The sequence below is a fragment of the Solea solea genome, chromosome 10 (assembly GCF_958295425.1).
Source record: "Solea solea chromosome 10, fSolSol10.1, whole genome shotgun sequence".
NCBI lineage: Eukaryota > Metazoa > Chordata > Actinopteri > Pleuronectiformes > Soleidae > Solea > Solea solea.
The window spans coordinates 15,942,516-15,967,969 of record NC_081143.1 but is presented as its reverse complement, the minus strand read 5'-3'; the positions used below and the strand labels follow the sequence as shown (position 1 = coordinate 15,967,969).

At 40.7% G+C, this 25,454-nt stretch overlaps 2 protein-coding genes across 10 annotated transcripts in view; one reads left to right on the top strand and one right to left on the bottom strand.

Moving 5' to 3' along the window:
* The first annotated feature begins 96 nt into the window (after positions 1-96).
* kitb (KIT proto-oncogene, receptor tyrosine kinase b) lies at positions 97-20,574 on the top strand. The gene is made up of 21 exons (XM_058641520.1): positions 97-536; positions 2,583-2,858; positions 2,945-3,229; positions 5,226-5,365; positions 6,001-6,169; positions 6,787-6,976; positions 7,070-7,185; positions 7,342-7,456; positions 9,314-9,501; positions 10,949-11,055; positions 12,028-12,154; positions 12,244-12,348; positions 13,446-13,556; positions 14,105-14,243; positions 14,377-14,444; positions 15,026-15,117; positions 15,594-15,716; positions 17,292-17,403; positions 17,612-17,711; positions 19,460-19,565; positions 19,692-20,574. Exons 1-21 carry the CDS (start codon positions 482-484, stop codon positions 19,833-19,835), a joined length of 2,868 nt encoding a protein of 955 aa, XP_058497503.1. The 5' UTR covers positions 97-481; the 3' UTR covers positions 19,836-20,574.
* A 1,545-nt stretch (positions 20,575-22,119) lies between these two features.
* clockb (clock circadian regulator b) overlaps positions 22,120-25,454 on the bottom strand; it is an 18,026-nt gene continuing 14,691 nt past the window's right edge. For all 9 annotated transcript variants that reach the window (XM_058640310.1, XM_058640317.1, XM_058640316.1 and 6 more), the window contains one exon: positions 22,120-25,454. This exon is cut by the window's right edge and continues 26 nt beyond it. In XM_058640310.1, the coding sequence (XP_058496293.1) occupies positions 25,220-25,454 (235 nt within the window). In that variant the 3' untranslated portion in view covers positions 22,120-25,219.

Sequence of the window (25,454 nt, the reverse complement as noted above, 5' to 3'; positions counted from 1 at the left end):
AGTGCCTGAGGATGATTAAAATGTTGCCACCACATTCAAAGTGGTCTTATCGGAGGGGACAGCCAATGTTCGGATCGCACCCCTGTGATGCAGTGACTGCGTAAAAATACGCAGAAGGTGTTTTTCCCAGTAATATTCGCCTCATCACCTTGGCCAGTCTCCAGCCAATGCGGAGCAGAAAGGAGTGGCAGAGGGAGAGGGAGAGGAAGCCGCTGCACTGTGCCTTTAAGCTGCTCCACTGAAATCCATCAGGGGAGTTCGCACTCAACCTGATCATTCTATTACAGTGCGCTCATCATCATCATCACATCATCATCATCACCACCACCACCACAGTGGGACCTGTCCTTTGCTCTGCTCTTACAGTGGATTTGGTCTGGACGCGTCTTTGTTTTCTGAACCTCAGAATGGTTGTTTTTGCTCCTGAAACGCATGGATTAGAGTAAAAAAACCAAAACAAAAAAAAAACCTACCACGAACCATGAGGAGCCACTGGGTCGTTTCAGCCTCACTGTTTGTTTTGATGCCACTAACAGGTAAGAAATAAGAGCTTCTGGCTTATTGTGACCCTTATATTGTTTCTTCACTTCAATGTAATACAGTATGTTCTATTATAATAATAATAGGGACATGTGTTTGTGGCTTTTTTTGTTAAATAACTTTTTTTTTTTTTTTTTTTTTTTTTACCCTCCATTGATTTGATCACTTTAGCTGGAAACACGTCATAATGTTCGTATCATTGCGCAGCATCTCGTGACTATAGATAAAAAAAACCACAACACAATCTTCTCACGGTTTGTGGAGACGTGGTCGACGTTTACATTGTGAGGCGTTTAACGGTCCAGTCAGCTCAACCTGCCGGCACAAGTTTACTGATCATATCAGGACTCATTTGCATAACTCCTGTGTGTCCAAGAACCGAGATGTATGCTCTCCCGGCGAGCAACAGGTGTGTGTGTGTGTGTGTGTGAGAGAGAGTGTGTGTGTGTGAAGATGAACCATGCCTCATAATGTCAAGGGGCTTTTTGAAGTTTAAGAGGTGAATTAAGGATTTATGATGTGTGTGTGTGTGTGTGTGTGTGTGTGTGTGTGGTGCCACGTGTAGTTGGGTTGCAAGGACCAAATTGGGCTCAAAACCCTTGTTATTAAGACACAGTGACACTGTGGTCATTTATTATATTTTTCACAGTTATGAGTTGGTTTCATTCAATTAATGAATAGGTTGTGATGATAAATGTTGGCTCCAAACCACAGTTATAAAGAGTCTTTTATGATTTGGTATTTGCATTATGTCCTGATTGTCCTCCCACTGTCCTCCCCCCAGAAGTAGGTATTAAGTTGCGATGTTTAGGGTTAAGACAAGGAGCTAGAGAATGTATTATGTCCTCAAAGGACAAGCCTGTATGTGTGTGTGTTTGTGAATACATGTCTTAGGCTGTGAAGATAAACTGTGGCTCAAAACCATTGCTATGATGGCATTGTGACATTGTACAGGCACTTACTTGACCAGTCTTCACAACTTGTGGTTTCAGACTTGTGTTTTTGGGTTAATGTGAACATTAGGTTTAGATTAGTCGAGGGTTAACGTACAATAGGTTTAAAATTGGTTTAGTTTTGGATGAAGGTTTGGGTTTAGACATGCAGTTGGATTGGTGTCATCACAACTATAGAGAGGTGTGTGTGTGTGTGTGTGTGTATCCTTCTACCATGTTTAATTAATAATGTATTCCACCAAAATAAAATAAAAAAAGGTCATGCGCCTCATCTTGGCAGCAGCAGAAAGGAGAGCCACATCTTTTAAACACAAACACACCCTGCAGCACTGATATCCAGCAGCTCTCTGGCTCACACATCGCAAGATTGTTTTTGTTTAGTCATGGAGCAAAACCTTTGGGTTCCTCAGTCAACTCTGTTCGAGCTGTAAAACACACAATCTGAAAGATATCCGCTGTAAAAGCCTGTAAATAAACAGGTACTGGTGTGTGAGGGAGTCTGTTTGCATCCCTGTTTACTACTTTCCCTCTTCCCTGCTTTCTCAGCCTTGCCAGGCCTGAAGGCACAACAGTCACATGAAAATCCTGCTCTTGGAATGGTGCCTATCATGTGGAAAACTGTAAAAAAGAACTGAAAAAAAGGGGGGGGGATAGAAAACATTTTGGCTGCTGGGGGTAGACTGAGATGAAATGTTAGATAAGTTGACTTACTATCTTAAGGAAATAGATTGAGGAGCCTTTAGTAATGCATGATTACTCAGCGGGTAGACAGCGCATAATTATTGATTGTTCAATTGAGCCATGGTGGTTAGATAGCACCCTGTCCTGAGGGGATCGGTGTCTGCATATCTGTTTAACATCACATTGTGAAGTGATTATTCGATTAGCCTGACAACTTTTCTGAATGTATTATTTTTTTTGATCACTTGATCTGTTGATATTGCTCTACATTACTGTAGTGTATTTGTTTTGTTTTATTTTGTGCCACCTTTGCTGGATCTTTTACCCAAACTGAATCCAGCACAGTCATCACAAACAGCATCGAGGACCACCATACATCAACCATACCATTTCCCCCCTCTGTTCCAGTGTGGTGTGAGCTAATCATCTCCCCCAGTGGGCCTCACATAGTGATTCCCAAGAGGGGAAAGCTGGAGCTGCGTTGCCATGACAATGCTACCACGCCTGGTGCCCCATCCAGCTTGAGGTGGCAGTGGGAGAGGGCTCGCAGGCTGGAGGGAGAGGTGGAGGACGGTGGAGTGGCGTATGTCAAAGTGCCGTCGGTGCAGGCCTTCCACATGGGTCGTTATGTCTGTGTCAACAACAGCACACTGGAGCACAACTCCATCTATGTTTATGTGAAAGGTGAGTTGTCAGTGATTGGGGAAGAGACCTGTGATTGCACAACAAATAACATCGCCCCCTTTTTCCATCTTTCATCTCCTCATCAGATGCCCAAAACGCCTTCCAGCGCACCATGGTGAACGTCATTCTGGTGCGTGCAGGTGAGAACTGCACCATCCCGTGCCTCGTGACTGACCCCGAGGTCACTCTGCTGGCGTTAGAGACCTGTGATGGACGACCTTTGCCCTTTGACATGAGTTACCACCACAGCTTCCAGCGAGGTGTCATCATCAGCAATGTGAGAAAGGAATATGAGGGCTGTTACGTTTGTGTGGGACAGCTTCGTGGACTCAAAGTGACATCTACCCAATACACAGTGGATGTGCGGCTCGGTAAGTAAGAGCTACGGTGTGATGCACAACAGAGATCCCAAATATGACTTGTGTTGCTGAATGTTTAGTGTTCCCCCCATTTAGCATAACTTTACAAGATTTGTCATATGGGTGATAAGTAATTTAAAAGTGAAAGGAGAAGAAGGACAGGATGCTGAATGAGCAGTCCTTAAGAGAAAATAAATCTCCAAAGAAAAGATATTAAAGACATGTCTGAGAGTAAAGTCAGCTAATGTTTTCTCTCTAAAAGCAGCTTAATGCTGCCAGTAATTCAGTGGAAAGCAGAGCCAGAGCATTTGCCTTCTCTAATGCGTAGGATTTAGGGGAATCTATGGACAGGATTAGAAATGAGTATATTTGAGGGACAGCTCAGGTTGAACACTTTGGACATAAAGTAAGGTGGAGATGGTTTATATTGGACAAAGGACGTTGAAGATGGAGCTGCCGGGCAGGAGGAAAAGAGGAAGACCTCAGAGAAAGTTCATGGTGGTTGTGAAGGAGGACATGAGGACAGATGGTTTAACAGAAGAGGACACAGGGGAGTGAATACCATCAGTGATTCATTGTTAATTGTGTTTTTTGTTACTTTTGGAATGATGCTCCATGTTGCACTGCAACACGTATACAGTAGCCCAGAATGGACAAACCACATACTGGCACTTTTTGATGTACTTAATGAAGAAGGGCAGGGTTGGCTGAGGTATGGTAGCATTTGCAAATTAGCAGCAAACACGTGTTCATTCAAATTTTTTGGGGACTTGTAATGATTCACCCAGTGACAAATCCCAAGGTATCCATAAGCATTTGGCGGTGATGATTAATTATTGATTATAAGTAATCAATGATGATTGATGTTTGGAACTGACAGGCATACATTTGCAGATAATGAGAAAATGAAACAAGATTTACAGGAACCAGACCTACTGCTGCATGAGTCTGTGCATTAGTGTGTTTATGAGTGTGCGTTGTTGCTCTAGCTAACATTATTCTACAATAAAAAATAAAAAATTTACCATAGAGAATTTGTGATGATTAAAATGTGGGCAGCATCTGCTGTCTTACCTTTGACACACAGCTCCAGTGGTGGTGACAGTCATGTATCATGTCCGGCAAAGGTTGCACGTGTCAATATTTGCTGTGCCTTAAAAGAAAAGCCATGTGTGTTTCTGAAATGAAAAGTTAAGTCCAAGGCGTTTGAGAAGGTTGTTGACTAAAGGTTTAAAATAAGAGCTATCAGTTAGCATACCAAGTTACTCAAAGATAACTGGTAACTGACCCATTATATATTGGTCGCCTTTTAACGACCTCATCCACCTTATTTATCTCTGCTTCTGCTATAACTCATTTTATGTATTATGTTACCGAGGTTCTGCACATTAAGTGCAAACCTACAGGGGAACCAAACAAGACAACAATTCTCATGATCCCACACTGCGTCCCAATTTTGATTAAAAGACCCCTTTATAACAGAAATGACATACAATGTGTTTAAAAGTCAGGAGAATCCATCTTCTGGGCACCATGAATGTTTGTACAGTGTTTCTTGGACCTACTGCACATAAAATAGCTGTGGAATAGAGGGATTAGAGATTCAAACTGAACAAAGCTTAGTAACCGTGCATGATGGCGGTGTTTTGAGTTCAAACAGACCCACTTAAGGGTTATTAGCTGTCGTTTATTATCAGGATTTCAGATCATTCACTATGTGTGTGGACAATGTCATGTGACTGAGTATGGTGTGTTTGTGTTTGTGCACTAAAGCATTCCCTGCCATTAAAGAAAAACAGAAGTTGTACGCAACATAACTGGTTATAGTTATACTAATGTTTTCCTTCTTCAATTCATATGGAATCCTGTGTGTAAATGAGTATCTGTCAGTGTTCCTGAACACCCGTAGAAAGATGAAGGACACGTGTTATTGTGTTATTGTTATATGACATTATATTACATCATATTATGTTAATATTTAATGCTACTTTCCTCTCTCTTGGTCCAGTTCCAGTGTTGCCTCCAGTGATCACACTGTCCCAGAAAGACACCGTCATCTTGAGGAAAGGAGAGCAGTTTTCTCTGACCTGCAGCTCCTCCAATGTCAACCCAGACTTCAGTCTAAAGTGGCACTTCCCTTCAACAGTGGTGAGACTGATGTAGGAACTAAGGAGCAAAACAGATGTAGATGTGTAACAGACCTCAGACTTACTGACAAGATGTAGAACTTAGATTGACTTGCCTTTTTATATATTATTACACACTGTCTACATTGTAATATGTTGTATATTTTTCTACTCCTAGATGTTAATAATGCATGTTTTTAATATTTATTACATTATACTTTTGTTCTACCTGTGCTGCTTATATTATCTTATCTTATCTTATCTCATACAACCAAATACTTATTTCATATTTTTTTTTTTTATTCAGAGCCATGGCTAGCATGGAGAAGACGGACACAGTAATAAAATTAATAATATTACTAATAAAGAAATTGTACAATATACTGCATATAATACATAGGGCACAAGCTCATATATATTTAAAAAAAAAAAAGATTTCTTCCATGAAAAATCAACTACAGTTCAGAGACATTTTTAGGGGAGGAAATAACATTTGAAAAACAATACATAGTTTTATTTCCCAATTTCTACCAATCTGACTACAGACCTGTCATCTGTAAAATATAATTTAAGACTTAGCCTGATGTATGTAAATCACTGGGTCTGTGTGACATTACACCTGTTGCACCTCTCACCTTTGCCCTCAATGTCCTGCAGCATCCTGAAGAATCTCAGGCTTCACACATCCTGTCGGGATTACGCGGTTATCAGCGAGCCACGTCACTCCTAATCCCAGGTGTCAACCAGTCAGACTCAGGCACTTACCGCTGCTTCGCCCACAACGAGAGAGGCACCAGTTCTGCACAGCTGCAGTTGGACATCCGAGGTGATCGCTGAAGTTGCTTCATATTTCATATACATGTTGCTGTCTTTGTGGTTTTTACCTTATTAGACTTTTACTTCAATTCCTTTGTGATGGATGCAGTCCGTGACGGAGTCAGTTTTACAGCTAACACAAATCATAATCTCCGTCAGTCACCCAACAAAATCTTCACGGTCAAATTCCCCTTTAACCATTCAAAATGTATAAATGTAAAAGATCTACACATTCCACATTTAAACAAGAGTAGTATAAGCAGCCACTGGATGGATTACTGAGCCTCTGTTAATCAAGTAACGATCCTGGAGTGGAAAGTCAAATAGATGAACATTATCACACACATGGTTAATCATGTATCTTGGCTATATTTTGCCATTTTGAGGCTTTTTTTTTCTATTTCTATTTCTATTTTTTTTATCAGGCTTTATGGGAAATGTAGGTTTTCCATAACCAAAAAGGAGAAGAGACAAATTGCAGGAAAACAATAAGTTCAGTAAAATCACAGTACTACTCTGTAAAGTATGTCCTGCAAGATGTTGGATGCAGATACATGGACGGTCATGTGAGATCTACAGAATATGTGGGTTAAAGAGGTGAACTTTTCTTTTTGCTGTGTTCTCCAGATCAGGGCTTCATCACCCTGTTAGGAGGTCCAAGTCCAATCCAGGCAGATGTTAAAGAAGGGGAGAGCTTGAGCCTCAGAGCAGAATTAGATGCCTATCCGTCACCTGACTTCTTGTTCTGGTCCTACAACGGCAAGCGGCTCCTCAACACCACAGAGCACGTCATCAGCATTCATCGCCGCAAATATAGGTAGAGTTACATTCACGCACATTCACGCACTTCCAAGTAAATACACATGAGTGTACAGAGACGGAATCTGACATGTTTGTTTTGTCTTACCAGATACATCAGTGAGCTGAGGCTAGTGAGGGTTCTCGGCTCGGAAGGAGGGATCTATGAGTTCTCAGCCGGTCATAAGGACGCATCGGTCAAGCATTTATTCCACGTTTATGTCAGTAGTAAGTGTACATGTCGTGGAACTAGATCCCAATTCCTCAAAGTTTGAGCAGTAGAGAATGATGAAAATTTGAATTTGAAAGTCTTCAATGTACAATATGTGATATGCATATAAAGTATGTTAATAACAACTGTATGTTCTCTTTTGTCTCTACAAGGTAAACCTGTTATCATCGCCCAGGAGGGGCCTGTTGACGGACAGGTGCGGTGCGTTGCCTCAGGTTATCCGGTCCCTAAAATCAGCTGGTATTTCTGTGAGCTGCCCCACACGAGGTACACAAGAGTGTTTATTACTTCCTTAATGTTCACATTATTAGATTGTTTACATCAGAATTAGATAGAAAAGATTATGGTACACAGTTACACATCATCATGAGCTGGAGGTAAACCTATTTACGTCTTTAATGCTTTGCGTTGCTGTACAACCAGAAGGGGTTTGTCCTGGAATATGATTAACTGCCATCATTAGCAGCATTAGCCTCATTAGCATCATTAGCAGTCAGACGTTGTTTTGAATGTTTTGACAACAAAGCAAAAGCAACCAAGACATTTTCCAACCCGCATAACACGTATTTGTATTTGAATTATTTGTGAAATGGGCTAGTTGCACAGCAGCCATTTTATGACATGTTTTAATGAGAAAAGCCGAGGTGTTACTGTTCCACGTTAAAGGAATATTTCACCGCTGGAAAGGTGAACGTTTATTAAAACTGGCTCATCTGTGGAGTAGAAATGTGACATTATTCTTCATGTATGTGCCTGCTTGACGTAGAAAAAGGCCGAAAATATATTTTTGACTCATGTGGCTGAACGACAACAACTCCCAGAATGCACTGGGCTCGCTGCCCTGCAAGGCCACAGAGCCATAGGCCACACCCCCTGCTTACAGAGCATAGTCTGAGTACTAGTTGTGTAAACACACAAATCCCTGCGAGGAATTTGTTTGTAAATACATTACAGACTTGTAAATTTCACAAAATAACGTGATTTGCGTCGTTAAGGAGTAAAGATATTTCTTGAAGCAGGTTATTCAAAAATACTACATGGTATTCTAGTAATACAAAGCAAAAAAAAAAACATCTTACTTTATCAATGTCTCTGTTCAGTTCATGTAAGTCAGGGCAGTGTGACAGTGAGTCAAGACTCACCCTTAAACTTCGGATTTGACAGTTTGTATTGTAATTTATTACTTAAAAAATCTGTCAAAATGGCCGCTGTGCAAAAGGCCTATAGCATAGACTAAATTAGTCTAGGACTGTTTTATCGAAATTTATCAAAATTAAAGAATACAGACAGGGAAGAAGGCGTTTTCTTTCTTTCTTTTTCAGATTTTCCTGTTGAAACTAACTTTTATATTGTCACATATTCAGATTCCACCCATGATTTCAAGATAACTGGTAAAGGGAAATAACTGCACAAGCATCTGCACCTCTTAATAGCTGTTTAATTTCCATCATCTATAATTTTCAAAAGATATCATCATCACCAACAACATATTTAGACATGTTTAATACTATTTACTGAGGTTAGCAAACCAAGAAAGACTTTAGCAATTAGACCCCAGCAATGAGACGCGCCTTCATTAAACTTATGGTCCATGATGATAAGAAATGAGATACAACAAGATCCCCTGGAGATCAGAGATAAAGGGCCTTATGTTGCATCATTATCTCGTTGCACTTGAAAGAACTTGCGCGTCTGACAAACAAAAACCTGGTCTGAAGACAGTGGTGCAGTATTACATGGTTTCACAGAGTGAACCGACAGAGGCAGGTGCACAATACACAAGCACAAACAGATGGTCGGCTTCTGCACAAACTAACACTGTTTTTATTTCATTGTCAACTTGAGCCCATGACTAATACAGCATTAGTATTTTAATACATTTCGAACCAGGTGCCTGGCAAAGCAACTGTTTTGTTGTTTTCACTGTTCAGGCACACATGCACCTATTTATTTATTTAATTTTTTTTTTTTATTGAAGGCGTGAAATAAAACAGTTGACATTTTTGTAAAACAGAAGTGACGGGTAAATGTTGTAAATGTCAACACATGTCTGTTTGCTAAATAAATTAGGAGGCATGGTGGAGCCTAAAACCCCAAAAAGTGACCTGTAAATCCTTCCCACAGGTGCTCACACCTGCCCAATGCCACCCAATTGGAGACCCCGGAGGTCGCCGTGGTGACAGAGTCCACATTTGGTAAGAGTGAAGTTGAGAGCCGCCTGAACATCACCAAGGATCTGGCTCACTACCACACCCTGGAATGTGTGGCGAGCACTGAGGGGGAGGAGGCCTACACACTGTTCTCCATCAGTGGTACACACACACACACAGCTTGTATGTGGATTAGTATCTTATCCATACCATACATCTTAGTAGTCACATAAACACAGACAAACAAACCCACTGACCCTGTGTGTGTAGTAGAGGCCAGGTGTGTGGTTACTGGTCACAGATTGAATGAGATTAGTATATGCTGACTATGCAGGCTGGGATTATATGATGTTAATCCTTGTCACACAAACAAACACCACTGTTGCAGCTGTCTGACTTAAAGCTGGAGAAAAAAAGGATGTGTGTGTGTGAGTTTAGTGACCCATTTTTGCAGAACAATGACCTCAGACTGCAATTTATTATGACAAGTTTTTCCAGGATCCAGGGCAGACAGAGGCAGGTGAATGAAACAGGCGTTTAGGACGTGAGCAGAGGCAGACAAACAATTTGAGACTTCACAAAATATCACACAAAAAAAAAAACTTCAAGAAAGCTGGCCAACACTGTTACCCCACTGTGGAAACTGACAGATGATGTGGCAGTGGCAGAGGAGAAGAGGCGGGTAGATATACTGCAGGTGATGAGGATTGATTGAAGACAGCTGCAAAGGGAAAGGAGAGTTGGCCACGCCCCCACACCAAGGGACAGGGAAAAAAGAGGAGAACAGGCAACATGTATAGTTCTCATGGAGACCAAAACCTGGTCCTGATGTGGCAGAACCTCATTTCCAAGGAAGTTGAAGGCTAAGATTTGAACTGTGGTTAGGTTAGGGTTAGGTACTAACTGGTTAAGGTCAGGGATAAAGTTTTGTTAAGGCTGTCCAGATAAACGAGTATTAGGGCCAAACTGAAGAGAAAAAAATTTAATCTTTCGAGAATGAAGTCACAATATTATGAGAATAAAGTCAGGATATTATGAGAATAAAGTTGGAATATTATGAGATTATTTTTTACCATTATCTAATGTATTATTATTAAATAGTAACAGAACACAGATGTAACCAGCGATGGCCTGCAGTCGACCACTACCAGCCAAAAAAAAACTTCCTTATTACCTTTAAATTTCCCTGTCATGGGACGAATAAAAGTTTATATGTTGTGTTATTTCAAACCAACTAAAATAGTGTGTCATTGCGTATAAAAACACAACATACTACAAAAAGCAGCATTTAGTCGTTTAAAAGTGCCTAAATTCTTATAACTCATCCACTCATCCATTTTCTATGGCTTTATCCTCCACATGACATAGCTCAAAACGGTGGGGTACACCATGGACAGTTGTGAGGCAACAATGCTAGCCACTGCCCCACCATGTAGCCAGTCAAAATAAAAAACATTCATAAAATGACTGTATTAAAGTGGAGCAGCGTGATTGTGCATTGGGGCTGTTTTTCAGTCTGTTGTGTGTAAATGTTATTAATACTTCAAAGCCCCGTGTGATTTCTGATTGTGCGTTTGTATTTGTGTGCTATTTGTGTGTCTCCTCTCAGAACGCATCATCCCCCATAAACTGTTCACGCCTCTTCTCACTGGCATGGTGACGACTGGCATCCTGCTCAGCCTCATTCTACTGGTGCTGCTGTACAAGTACATGCAGGTAAGAGAAGAAACACGTCATAGACACACACACACACACACACACACAGTACATATCGTTACTGTGATGAGGAGGTATTTTAATCTCAGTGAATAATAAATAAGGCTAATAAATCTCATAAATCATCATGTACATATATTGCTGTCAGTCCACATTCAAATCTGTTAATTAGTTTAAGGATTTATAGACATCAATATTAATTCATCGGGGCACCATCCATATGCACTTTGTGTGAGAGAAAATGTTCAGTTTAATTACTCACATCTTCTTATAACCAGAGCTGGTGTTCATAATAAACAGACATAACGTAGGATAAGACACAAACTAGGCGCCTTTCAATGTTCCCTCCCTAGATACCAGGGCGCCAGGCATCTGGACCGGATAGACTATCTCAAGTCTAACTAACTATAATGTATCAGACCTGGCACGCTGCTCGCCAGAACCTGCGATGATGCCTTAACTGTTCAGACATTGTCTCAGTGCTCCTCAGCTTTCTTCAGTAAACTCTGTGCCTCCATCTTGTTTGTATGGAAGCATCATGATAAGATCAGACTAGTTTTTGTGCTGTAATGACATTCTGCAGCGAGCAGAATACCTCTTAATTAATATGAATGGATTTAATGAATGTGAAATGAATTTAATTGCAGCATGTCATTTAGACATGGACAGAGACACAGTCACTGTAAAATACAACACCCCATTAAGTTAATTAAATCCATTCATTGTCTACCACTTCGTCCTCCACATGAGGGTCATGGGGTATATACATATACATATATATATGTATATATATACACAATATAATAGTACATACAAGATTCTGCAAATAGAATCTATTTAATAAAAGTTGCCAACTGAAATGTATCTGCAACCTTGCGCTTGCTTGACAATGTCTGAAGGCAGTAGAAATTCAGTTTCAGTCACAGTCTCAGGAAACTGATGTTCATTGTCCTCTTCTCCAAAACTCAACAGAAACCAAAATTCCAAATCCAGTGGAAGGTCATCGAGAGTATCCATGGCAACAACTACATTTATATTGACCCCACGCAGCTGCCGTACGACTCCAAATGGGAGTTTCCTCGACAGAAACTGCGCTTTGGTATGACTGTGGTTGTTCAGCTATGTACAGTATATTTGTGAGAAAATAGAATCATACTATTTTTTTTAATATATTTTTTTGTGTTAAAGGTAAAACGCTGGGCTCTGGCGCTTTTGGAAAGGTAGTAAGGGCGACAGCGTACGGACTCTGTTCTGCAGATACTGTCACAACTGTCGCTGTTAAGATGCTCAAACGTAAGTCTACTCGTCTGAGTGTTTGAGTATATTGTGTTTGGAGATTCTGGAACAGCCGGCTTTGGCGCCCTGTCTTCTCTGTTCAGCTCGACTGTTAGAAACCTGAGCCGCCTTCAACTAGTGCAAAATGCAGAATGTCTCTCCACTGGCTACGTTTTATAATTGATTTTAAACGTTTAATATTGATTTTTTTTTTTAAAGCCCTCAACGGCCTTGCTTCAGCCTGTTTAACTGAAATTTTAACTGTCCATGAGCACGGCAGAGCTCTGTGGTCGTCCAACCAGCTTTTGCTGGACGTTCCCAGGTCATGATATAAACACTGGGGATTCTTTTCAGTTGCTGCCTCCAGTCTCTGGAATCATCTCCCCCCTGACATGTGTTATCACTGACCTGGGCCTCTTCAAATCTAAACTCACAACTTATTCATTCAGAATGCCTTTTAATACCCAATAGTGTGGTGACATTTATTATTCTTTGTTTTTTTATTCACCTGTGTTGTAAAGGGTTATGAAAATAAAGTGCATTACATTACATTTACTCAATGAACTACATGCAAACGAGAGGTTAAAACAGGCTGAATTCAAAAATAAAAATACTGGAGAGTGTTGTCACATTTTCCCTGTATTTTTCAAAAAAAACAAGCAAAACACAAAAACCCCACTGAGATTTAACACCCACACAGAAAGCTGTTTGTACTCAGAGAGCCTCATTATTTCTCAGAACAGAAGTCTAGGGGGTTTGACAGCAGTTGCACCAAAGACTTGCCCTTGATTTCCCCTCCAAACTTACACTTAAATAATAAAAACATTGACTCCAACTTTAATTTTCTTTATTTAGCCTTTATACCCCATAAGACATCTCACCAGCCCTCAGGTATACCATGTGACCGGTATAGTGACAGCCACTGTGCTGCAAACTAACTGTAAATAAAGTTGCTAAAACTAGTGCCACCCAGAGCAGCTGCATGTACCAACACACTGACGCACCAGTAACTGTCTAATTATAATATTTTATGACAAGGACATTTAATGGCGTGTGTTTAACTTGCACTTCTGTACGATGTGCCGATAAAAAACCATGTGATGCTCTCTTCTCAGCTAACGCTCACTCCACGGAGAAGGAGGCGCTCATGTCGGAGCTGAAGGTTCTTAGTTACCTTGGAAACCACGTGAACATTGTTAACCTGCTGGGAGCCTGTACTGTTGGCGGTGAGAGGAGGCGCTGCAACACATTTAGCCCAATAATGTGGAATCTGTTAATATTGTATTTGTCTTTGCTGTATTGCTTCATTGGATTTTATTTATCGATTGACTCTTTATGATCATGAGTATTGTCCGTACACACAGCCCTTTATTGAAAATCAAGATATTGGACAGTCAGTGTACAGCGGGTTCAGATTTGACGACGTGATGCACTTTGACTGGGCACGAATTTAGCGCTCTGTCAATCAATACCATTGACCCGTCTAGCCCTCTCTATTGATTATAATGCAGCGTTTAGATTAGACCGAACACAAGTAAGCATGAGTAAGATGTTTTTGCTGCATTAGAAAAGCTCATTTAAAGCTATTGACACAAAAAATGTTTGAACACAAAATAGTGAAATCAGCCTTTAGACACACATCTTGTTTAAGCTTATCTGAATACAATACATGCACTCTTATAGTCCAGGCGTCAAATTCTTCTTAGAGCTTGGATTTGTGTTTGTGCTCTTGTGCCATTTTAACATCATTATTATTTTTTTTTTTCTCTGCCAGGTCCAATTTTGGTGATCACTGAGTACTGTTGCTATGGCGACCTCCTCAACTTCCTGCGCAGAAAAAGAGAGTCCTTCCTTAACTCCCAAGTTGGTGATGGTTACTATCGCAACGTTTCAAACCAATCTGAGCCTAAAAGGTGTGTGTATGTGTGTGATTGTCCCTGGAAACTGATTTCTGTATCGAAAAATATAAATACTTATAATACGTGTGTATGTGTGTGTTTGTTTGTGTGTGTGTGTGTGTGTGTGTGTGTGTGTGTTGTTGTGCAGCGGAGAGGAGACTCGTACAGGATATATGTCCATGCGTCCCTCTGAGAAGGAACGATCTTCCCAGTCAGGTAGAAAACAATTGAATTTTATGTTTCTTGTCATTCATTAAAACGCAGAATTAAAGGGGATATATGTATATGGATATTTCATTAAATTCAAATAATAGATGAGCATGGTTTGCCAAAGTTGAGAAGCTGCACTTTTACCCAGCTGTTTTCATGCACCTACAAATACACAACTGTCCCAGCATGTGTTTTATTTTTTATAAACATCAAATCTATTTGATTCATTCCCCTCGCTGTGTCAGCAACAGGCACCGTTTTAAAGTGAAAGTGCCACAGCTGCAAAGAAACATCACATGATGGAGAGGAGACAATAAGGCGTCAAGAATAGATGACAAAAAAATAAATGTTAATTAAATATCCGGCGTCACAAACAGAGTTTGCAGGCAAATGAAAATATAAATTGTGACTAAACTGGCCAAACCAGTATCAGTAAGAACAATATCTCCAATATTCTCCAATGACACATCCAGGTCATTTAAAGACTTAACATCATACATGTCTTACATATATCCCCCTTTAAAGTCTATTTAATCCCTGTTTTCAGTCACTAAAGAACACAATGTGTTTTTGTTTTTTTTGACTAGATGATATAGAAGAGATGTCTCTGGACGCCGAAGATCTACTCAGCTTTTCCTACCAAGTGGCCAAAGGAATGGAGTACATCACTTCCAAGAACGTAAGGGTTTTTAATGCGTCGTGTTAATATTTATAGCGCAGTTACAGGCGAGGTTTAAACACGCTGCTGTGAGCTTATAAATCACGTCATGGCTCAGGGCCAGCGTGCTGTACGTTGTCAGCTGCGAAAGCTTATATAATCAGAGCTGAACGCTGGGAAGAAGCTGCTTTTACCGTGCAAACAGAGGGAGCCACCTTCCTACATTTAAATGAAAACTCTCCCAGACAAGAGGACATCTTGTCTGCCTTTAAATGATTTCCCCTCACTGCACTTTTGTGTCTTTTATTAAATTAAGCAAACATATTTATGCAATTGTGCCTAGACTGATGTTGTCTGTAATGGTACTTCATTTTTTTTTAATGTAGTTTTTACCTGACCTGGGACTGCAGAGCCTGGTCAGTGTTAATAATCATTTCCGTGTTTGCTTCTCTTTTCCTTGCGTGTGCGTGTGTGTGTGCGTGTGTGTGTCTGTGTAGTGTATCCATAGAGATCTCGCTGCCAGAAACATTCTGCTGACTCACGGCCGGGTGGCAAAGATCTGTGACTTTGGGCTGGCACGTGACATCACCACTGATGCCAGCTATGTGCTACGGGGAAATGTGAGTCTCTGTGACCTTCTGTCCTTCCTCCATTGCCAAGCATACTTCACACTGTTCAGGAACAATTCACTTTAATTGTAATACTAAGTATGTACAGTAGCACTCAAAACAAACCCGATAGGATACTCGGTGCCAGAAACAAAAGGGCAAAGTCACAAAATTTCACACACCAAAATAAATAAATGCAGAAGTAGAAAAGTGCACAAAAGGTAAATAAGAGGGAATTAGAGGGAATTAAAAAGAGCAACTGAAAGACTGATCAATGGAAAAGCATTAAAAGCAAGATGAGAATATAAGAACATAAGGATTCCACTAAATCTGCAAGTTTTATTTCATCAAAGGTCATGAAGCCCTAAGATCTAAGGCTGCACACTGACTCATATGGAGTCACAATCTCTGCTGTAGAGCTCAGGGCCAGAGACATACAAGCAAACAAATGTGATCAGAAATATCACAGTAAGCCAGTGGAGAAAATCCAGGATGGAGATGATGTGATGTTTGTTTGTTTGTCTGACATTACAAATCAGTTTAGGACCCAAGAGCTGGCAGCCGAGGAGACGTGGCAGTTTTTTACCAATTTATTCAAAAGGTTCAAACAAGTGCCAGTAGTAGAGGCGGCGATCGGTTCCAAACAACAGTGAGGAGAAGCGTCAAAGGCGCAGGAGTGAGCACTGGACACAGGAGAGCAAAGGGATTAGCAAAAGACAAAAACAACAACAAGTAAACAAGGTTTTCAGGAGAGCCGTGACGTTACGACAGAGTTGTCTGTTACGATCTGGCAATGAGTGACTGCAGGACCAGGAAATATGAAGCCTGAGCTGATGAGTAAATTGGGAGCAGGTGTGCTCCCGCCACAGGTGCGCTGATTGCAAGCTGGAGGTAGAAGCAGGAGAGAAAGGAGGAGAATCAGAATCAGAATGGTTTTTCATTGTCATGTCCAGTTTCACATACAAGGAATCTGACTTGGTGTTTTGGTGCATATAAATAGAATAAAATAACCCTAAGATATAAAAAATGTATACAGTAACACAAACAAAATATTTACATAAGGTGCCATGGGTTAAAAAATTACTATCATGATTTTTTTATATGGTTTGTGGGTTTTTTTATTTATTTTTTTTATTTAACCTTTATTTATACAGGTTATCAGACAGACAACACAACAATAAAGGAGAGAATAAAGATTAATACTAGGAGCAGGAGCACGTTCCCAAAGATGCCTTCTCCAGTGACTCTAAAATATAGGCAAAGTAGGAAAATTACTTTTTGCCAAGCTCTGAGGGGACAGAGGGGACAGTAAAAGTGATCAAGTCCTGATGACGTAAGCTATGACTGACCTGATAGATATGTGGGCAATATGACGCATAAATATGCAATCATTAACGTGCAACTGGTTTGTTAAAACCAGTTACAGTCCAGAAAAGTCTAAAAGTAATTCATGTACACTGACCTTGTATGTGTGACAACCTTAGGATCCTTAACCACTAAACAACACTAGGAACATTATTATTATATGATTTTAAGAATGACAACATGGGGAAATCCTCCATGTAATCACATCCCTTCCTCCTGCAGGCTCGACTTCCGGTCAAGTGGATGTCTCCCGAGAGTATTTTTGACTGCGTCTACACCTTTGAGAGTGACGTGTGGTCCTACGGCATCCTGCTCTGGGAAATCTTCTCTCTGGGTAACATTTCCCGTCAGACTTTTACTGTTGAATCTGCTTCATGATGTCTGAGCTATTATTATAATCAGTTTGAGCTGACTGTAGCCTGGTCAGCGGCTCTGATGATGCACTTAGTGTCGTGACTCATACTAAATTGTATCGATTGTTATACACAACGTAGGTCATCACGATTTTTGACGTGCGCGTCTTTTGTGTGCTGGTGTTTTAGGTAACAGTCCGTACCCTGGGATGCAGGTGGGGTCGGCATTTTATCGGATGATTCACGAGGGACACAGGATGAATAGACCCGAGTTTGCTCCTGCTGAGATGTAAGTGTTCTTATTTGAGGATAATGACTGCATATACTGCACAATAATCATCATTGTATTGCTTATCGAGCAGCAACTCTTTCAATGAAGTGACATCAAGTGTCAGAGAAAGCGATTGTTTTGTTTGATACACACACGGAAGAACCAATGAATATTTGCTTAGAACCTAAACTGTTAATGAAATACAAGAATATTTGACGGTGTTACATTTAGGAGGTCCTATTGGCAGGAACTGAATATACTACCTCAATGAGTTCGATGAGTTTAGTATTTCCTCTTTCATTTCATTCTGTGGTCTATAAAAACATATCTATCATAATTTCCAACAGCACAAATCTGTTTTTATCCAACCAGAAACCTAAAAGGTATCGCATTTACTACTAATTAACTACAAATTTACCAAGAAAAACAATCAATCAAGCAATTAAAAGGTCCAGTGTGTCACATTGGGGAGAGGGTATTGGCAGTAATTGAAAATGCTTACCATAAGTATGTCAGTGTATGTACGTGACTGCTTTGGAATTAAAAATGTTTCAGCCTTTACTACTTTACTTAAAGGAATACTTCACCGTGTTGCATTTAGCTTTGTAGCCTATTACTAGAATAAGGGTAGTATTTTTGAAAAACTGTGCTTCCCAACCTCAGTTTCTCGAGAAATATCTTCATTCTTTTCTTTGTTACATGCTTACTAGTGTCACTTGGTCCGAGCCTTGGTCCAAGGCTTGAAACTGCAACGCTAGTTCCGCACTTTTTAGACCCACTCGTAGAGGGACGGGACCTCATTCCCAGAATGTAAACAGTGTCCGCCATCTTTGCTAACAGTTACGCTAACAGGACCAAGTGTCACTGGTGATAATTCTCAACTCAGGGGAAACTGAGGTTGGGAAGCACATTTTTTCAAAACTACTACCCTATTCTAGTAATACAAAGCTAAATGCAAATCGGTGAATTATTCCTTTAACTCCAGGCCAAAAGGCCTTGCTTTATGGAGGCCGTCATCTTGTGCCATCAAGTTTCTGTAACAACCAAAACATAGAAAGCAGCCAGAGAGTGGAAGTGTGAGGAGAGGAGTCCTTTCTTTGTTGCAGTCTTCAGTCTCACCACCAGATGTCAGTAATGAAACCTTTCCATGATACAGTTCTAGCACTACTCGCTCTACTCAGCTCAACACCACAGCGTTTTCAGGATTTTTAAGTCTTTTTTAACTGACCTACAGTTCGGCATCGCTCGGTTTGAGTCTTGTGTCGGACGTCGCGCTCATGGTGACGCTCTCTGACCAGTGGCCGCTAGTCTGTCTATAGGCGTCACATTTTAGTATTGGCTCAGCTCGCTTGGAACTTTGCCAGAGCAGACACTAAAAAAGCACCAGGTACCAGGTATTACAAAGCACAATAAAGTAAAGTCAAGCAGAGCTGAGTCGTGCTAGAACTGTATTGTGGAAAAGCGTCATATTTCTTACACACTGGGCCTTTATGTAAGTCAGTCAACCAATTGATTATATGACTCTCGGATGCAGCTCAACCTTTCTTTATGATATTAAATAAACTATGAACTAGCACATGAATACAAATTAAAAGAGTTGTTTTGTGACCTGTTGTTTTTCTTTTATTAGCCTGAAGTGACACGATACGATAAATCCACTTATACCGAGAGCGGCACAAAACTTGTGTTAATCAAGGTTGTGTGTCTGAAAGAGTCATGAGGAGTCGGGTTTAGTGTTAAAACTCACCACCGTCTTCCATTTGTAGCTATGACATGATGCTGTCCTGCTGGAACCACGATCCCTTGAAAAGGCCGTCGTTCAGGAAGTTGGTGGAGAGGACTGAGCTACTGCTGTCTGAGAACACAAAGAATGTAAGTTTGCATTAATTGCAGTATTCATTTATTTATTTATTTATTTCTTAAGACCACTGCATGAATGACTCTGCAGATGCAAACAGGAAACAGCAGCATTTTTCAGAACTGTGTTTTGTTTGTCAGGTGTACCTGAAGCTGAGCAACGCTGCAGGTCCTTCAGCACAGGAGAGAGCGTCATCACGGAGGCTGAGCTCCGTCTGCAGCACCACAGCACCCACTCAGCCTTTACTGCAGAACACGGCTGACGTCTTCCAGGACTATGTCTGACACACACACACACACACGTACATTTACCTGCACACACCTAATGCCATGTAACACTCGCACCATCACATCCTTGTTCACCCTGTCCTTTAACAACACACGCAAAATAACTACAAACAACATAGTCACTGTTGTCCTTCCTGCTCACTCACACAGACGAACATATAGATACTGTACATATATATATATATATATTACAACCCTGCACTGAGCTCTAAGTGTTGACCTCTGTCTTATTTCCACATTGGCGCATTGATCTTTGTTGTAAGGGTTTTAGGTGCACGTCCATGTAAACAGACTTGTGCACGAAACCACGCGACATATCAGCAGCGGGAGACATTTTGGCTCACATTCAGCCTGAGATTTCATCTTCAAATGCTTTGGGTAAAACAGAGCGATTCAGAGTTGTCGACTTGAATACTGTGACTTAACAAAATCTAACAGGTGTATCACTGTATGTATTTTTTAGGAGTAGCTTTAGTTTAGTCATAGCTAAGCAAAGCCACTGTGGCCAGGTGTTTTGTGTTGTCCTTTTTCTTGATTTGTGTCCATCATGTATGCAATGTAAATACAATAGAGATGTGCCTTTAGATTTGTTTTGTTTTTGAAACACTGAATGCATTGTTGTGGTGACGAAAGTTAGACGAGAGCTTATGTACACTGGTTTTGAGGTTCTTGTAGTTTTGATACGGTTGGTTGACTTGTAATAATAAAGTACCTGTGATGGTAGGACCACTGGAAACTGTCCACTTCCTTTTTTTTTTGTTTTATTTATGCCTCCATACTGTGGACAGCCAGAAGCCCTATTCTTTCAGAGTGTACCCCAATGTCATGAATAAGCGATATCTCAGGAACGCAGAGAGGAAGTTTCTTGAAGTGTGGCAGAAATGTTTGCGTAGAACGGTTGATTTTGGTGGTTTCATGCACCTTTCGTTTGCCTCTTGAAGCTAATTTCTTACACATTTCTTTACATTTGGCACATACATTCATGTGACCTGCTTATAATTGGTAAAAATGACTTCATAATATTCTGCAAACTCACTCCTGCCAATTATTACAGCTGGACCACAACGCCGGAGGAAGAAGTGATTCTGGGTTAAAATACTGTGAGAAAAGCTAATCAGCTGATGAACTGCAGGTGTGTTGGCCATCGTAGGTTACGTTAACCTTTGGCAGCAGAGACAGCACAGCTGAGTCGGATTGACGCTGATCGCACACACACACACACACACACACAGCAGATGTGTGCTTGGCATGGATCGATGCCGCCGTCGGCAAATTGATAGAAGAGTAAGAGACTGTTGTGAGAATACTAACATTTTCAGGATCGCTGCTCTTTGTCCTCAGGAGTTCAGGCAGACACACGTGGTGATGCACACGTGAAAGACGAGCTGCGTCTCACATGCTTCACTGATACTGACACACATTTTATTGTGTTCAGTGTTCCAACTCTTTTTTAGAATCTTTTTTTTGGGTGCGTTTCTGAGGTTGCACTTCAGTGTAGACAGTTGTTATTCCAATGCTGTTATTGCGACCTTTTCACTAAAGGAGGCGCATACATGCAGCTGCTCTCCCTCTGAACTGCCCTCTGATTGGTCAAAGCCACCCGTCACCCACAGTCCCCAATTATTCCACCTACCCCAGCTTTAACATTTTGACCTATAATGACCTTATACCCTTACTTTATTAGGTACACCTGTTCAACTACTTGTTCATGCAAATGTCTCAGCCAATCATGTGTCAGCATTGCATTTAGACATTTAGGCATGGTCAAGATGTTTAAGGACGTTAAAAGTGGCATGGAGGTCAGTGCCGGACAGGCTGTTCTGGCTATTTCAATAACCACTCATCATAGTGGGATTTTTCACAGAGTTAAATCAAAATTTGAAAATGGCAGTTCATGCAAGAGGTAGAGGAGAAAAATAATACATTAAAAAAAAAATGACTACAACGACAGTAAGCGACCATATGTGAACGTACAACACATGAAAGACCACCAGGTGCCACTCCTGCCACTTTATTAGGTGTCCTCTGTACCTAATAAAGAGGCCTGAGTGTGTGTATATACACATCTGAGAAGGACATGAAGACATGTCTGCACAGAGCATAATAAAACATTTAATGGTGGAGATGGTAAAAAACAATAACACAAATATTTTTCCATTGTAATCCTTTTTTAACAAGTATTGAAGTATTTCCAACTGGATCCAAGTGGTGCACAGATGTTGCCACACCACGAGCTTGGCCAACAGACCATGAAACACAACATAACTACAGTAGACATGTGTCAGGGATAATATTTGCAACATTTTTTATTTTCAAAATGACCAAGAGGGGGAGAAAGGGATTATAATAGCAAACATTTTTGCTTCAAAATATTGATTATTATTATTATTACATTTGACTTTGGGGTAGATAAAGGGGCACAGTTCAAGAGCATAGGGAGGGGTTATACATACATACAGTACAGGTGAGCATAGCACCATTTTACACTGAATACTGGTGTACTTAGCTTTGTGTATGTGTACAGTATTATCCTAGATCTAGGATCTAGTGATCTGTGTAGAGGGCTTTGTTTTGTTTTTTTTTTTGCTTTTTTTCCGTGGCATCCCATTTCAAACATCCTCTTACCCATCCATAAATTGTCAGAACATTATTGTGGCAAACATTTAACTTTTTTTATGTTATGGTTTGTTTGTTTTTAAATGCAAAGACTGTAAATAAGATTGTATATCAGATTCTATGTGTGGATTCTTGCCATTAGAGACATGATTTCCTTGCATACCTCTTAACTTCCTTCATCAAAACGCTGATCAAAGTTTCTCCATAATCAACAGTTACAACATCCATGAGTCTCTTTAAAAACACCTTTACATTCTTTGGGCTGGATATCAGTGACACAAACTATAGAGATTTAAACATAATCCTTTAAAGTGATGCTTTAAACAGACTAGTCCATAGAGGATCTACATATATTAGCTATGTGATGGGTGGAAGACCTGGTTTGAATAGTAAGTCCCTCAGTGTAAAGTCTCTTAACAAGTCTCTTTTTTTTGTGGAAAGATCCAAGGATTTGCTACTTACGCTATATTAAAGTTGCTTTTCTGAGGGTTACTATTCGAGACTGGTCCGATGATGTGTAGTTAGTTTTGTTGGGCAGTGTGTCATTGTAAAACAATAACAGTAGCCAGCTTAGCTTGACAGGCGACCAATGCTCTGCATTGCCATCCATCCTTTCCTCACTCACACGCAAACACACACACACACACGTTTCCATATGAAAATATAGTGGGTTACAGTGACAGTTAACATGCACACACACACACACACACACACACACACACACAGACACACACACACACAGACTCTCTCACACTGACAAACATGAATTCAAGTTGAGCTGTCCCACACATGAGCTTTCAGAATACTGAGCCCTAATGAAGAGGAAGTTTCTTGAATATTACAATTATTACTTTATACTGCAACGCAAGAACTGATTGGCTATCAGAGGAAGCCAATACTGACTTCCAAGTGATTCAAGAAGAGGACACACTCAGGCAGACGCGCACGCGCACGCGCACGCACACACACACACACACACACACACTCTACACTGGGTGATAATACAACACATTCTAAATGCTCCATTGCCAACCACCGTAACTTCCTGCAAACCAAGGCTTTTCTGTTTGATATGGCTTATGACTGTATTACAGGAGATGAGACCATTTCCATTTTATTTAAAAATGGACCATGGCCCAGTCCTGGTTTTCACTGCCGTTTGAGAACTGAGAGCTGAGTGGACTGAACTGCATGAGGGTTTCTGAGGCCTAGGAAGAGAAATGAGGATAAAACACTGAGTATACAGAAGACCATGAGACAGGTTCACTGGTGCAACAGTCACTTGATTTCAAATCTGAATAAAAGCGGACAAAGGTTTCTTTATATTTCTGCTCCCCTGGATCTCAACAACCTCTCTGACCACAACAAAAAAAAAAGGATATTTTTTACCCCTCTCTTTAGAGTCGCCATCCTTCACATCTACATTCACAAGGAAACAAAAATGACTACGGTTCAGATTTGACTCGGTCACCACCACACCCTTTATGTTGCGACACTTCTTCCTCTGGTCTTTTGCAGCATCACTGTCTAATCCTTCCTGGTCTGGTTCCAGACTGAGGCAGAAGCAAAACTTCCCACATTCCTGAGAATACAAGTACCATCCAGCAACTCCAAACACTTACTAAGTCAATTATTGTAAGACACAAGGGGCAACAGACGCACACGACCACAGACACTCTCATGCAAACACACATACGAAGATTGTATTCCCAAAAGCACACATTAGCTCACAGAATCACGCCACAGATAACAAACTAGGTCTCGACAGTGATTTACTGTACACAACCACATCAAGTGCTGAAGTTTCAGGGTGAGGATAAACCATTTTGTTATGTATAGGGCTCTCTATTCAAAAATAATCCCTACTATATACACACGCTAAAGTTTATTAGGGGTAATATTTTGTTGAAAAATATATACGCCTTTGAATAGTCTGCTTGAAATAAAAAGTGTCTGTTATTGGCACTTGGAATCACTAAACCCGTTATACGTACAGTGATCAACCTGCAAATAATTCAGTTTAACTGTAATTTTGTTTCTTGCCAAACATAATGTAGAATTACAAAGTTAAAAAGAGCCAGTATCATCTAAGAGACACAGTTACACAACTTCCACAAAAGAAAATCAACCCAAGCCCAACCACTTTTAAACAAACTGACAGAACTTTAAAGCCTTAATCTGGACTCTGTTGTTTTTTGGGTAAGTGGGGGAAGGAGGGAGGGAGGGAGGGGAGTCTCTGCTCAGTCTTTGACCAGAAAACACTTGAAGAAAGTAAAAATTCTGTTTTCAAAAGCGACTAATAAAAGCTTACACAGTTATTCTTTCCATGCAATCATATAAAATACTACATTTCTGTTTCCTGTTAGGCTATACTTGATATTTACACATTTTCTTTATATCATACAGTTAATCTGTACAAGGTCAGTCCACTTTTGACGCACCTTTTTAAAAAGTCTGTCGTTACTGTGGCGATTAAAACGTTCTCTGGATGTTTGTGGAGGAGCTTCCACGGATACCAGTGCTCCCTCAACTCCACCTCCCGCGACGGAAAAAGTGGATCTGAATCCATCTTGTTGCCATGGAGACAATCGTAAGCGAGTTCCTTGTGGACTCTTTCCTTTTTCCTATGATTGGTTTTGTTTAGTTGGAGGAAGGGAGGGCGATCATTACGGGGGAAAAGGAAATTTGTGGCAGCCACAAAACCAAAGAAAACCGGATCAGCCCTGTGAGAGTTTCAGTCATCTGAACTTTTTTTTTTCTGCACTTTACTGAGGTTGGCTGCTAACACTGTCAGTCCTGTGCGATGACGGGGCTTTCTGCTGTTTCTGGGGCTGCGGTTTCAGCTGCTGCTGGTGCCTCTGGTGGTGAGATTGCTGCTGTTGTCTTTGTTGTTGTTGTTGCTGCTGCTGCTGCTGCTGCTGCTGCTGCTGCTGTGAGGCCTGGGTGAATGTGCCCTGTTGTTGGAGTGGGAAAGCTGCCTGCAGAATCAGCTGGGTAGAC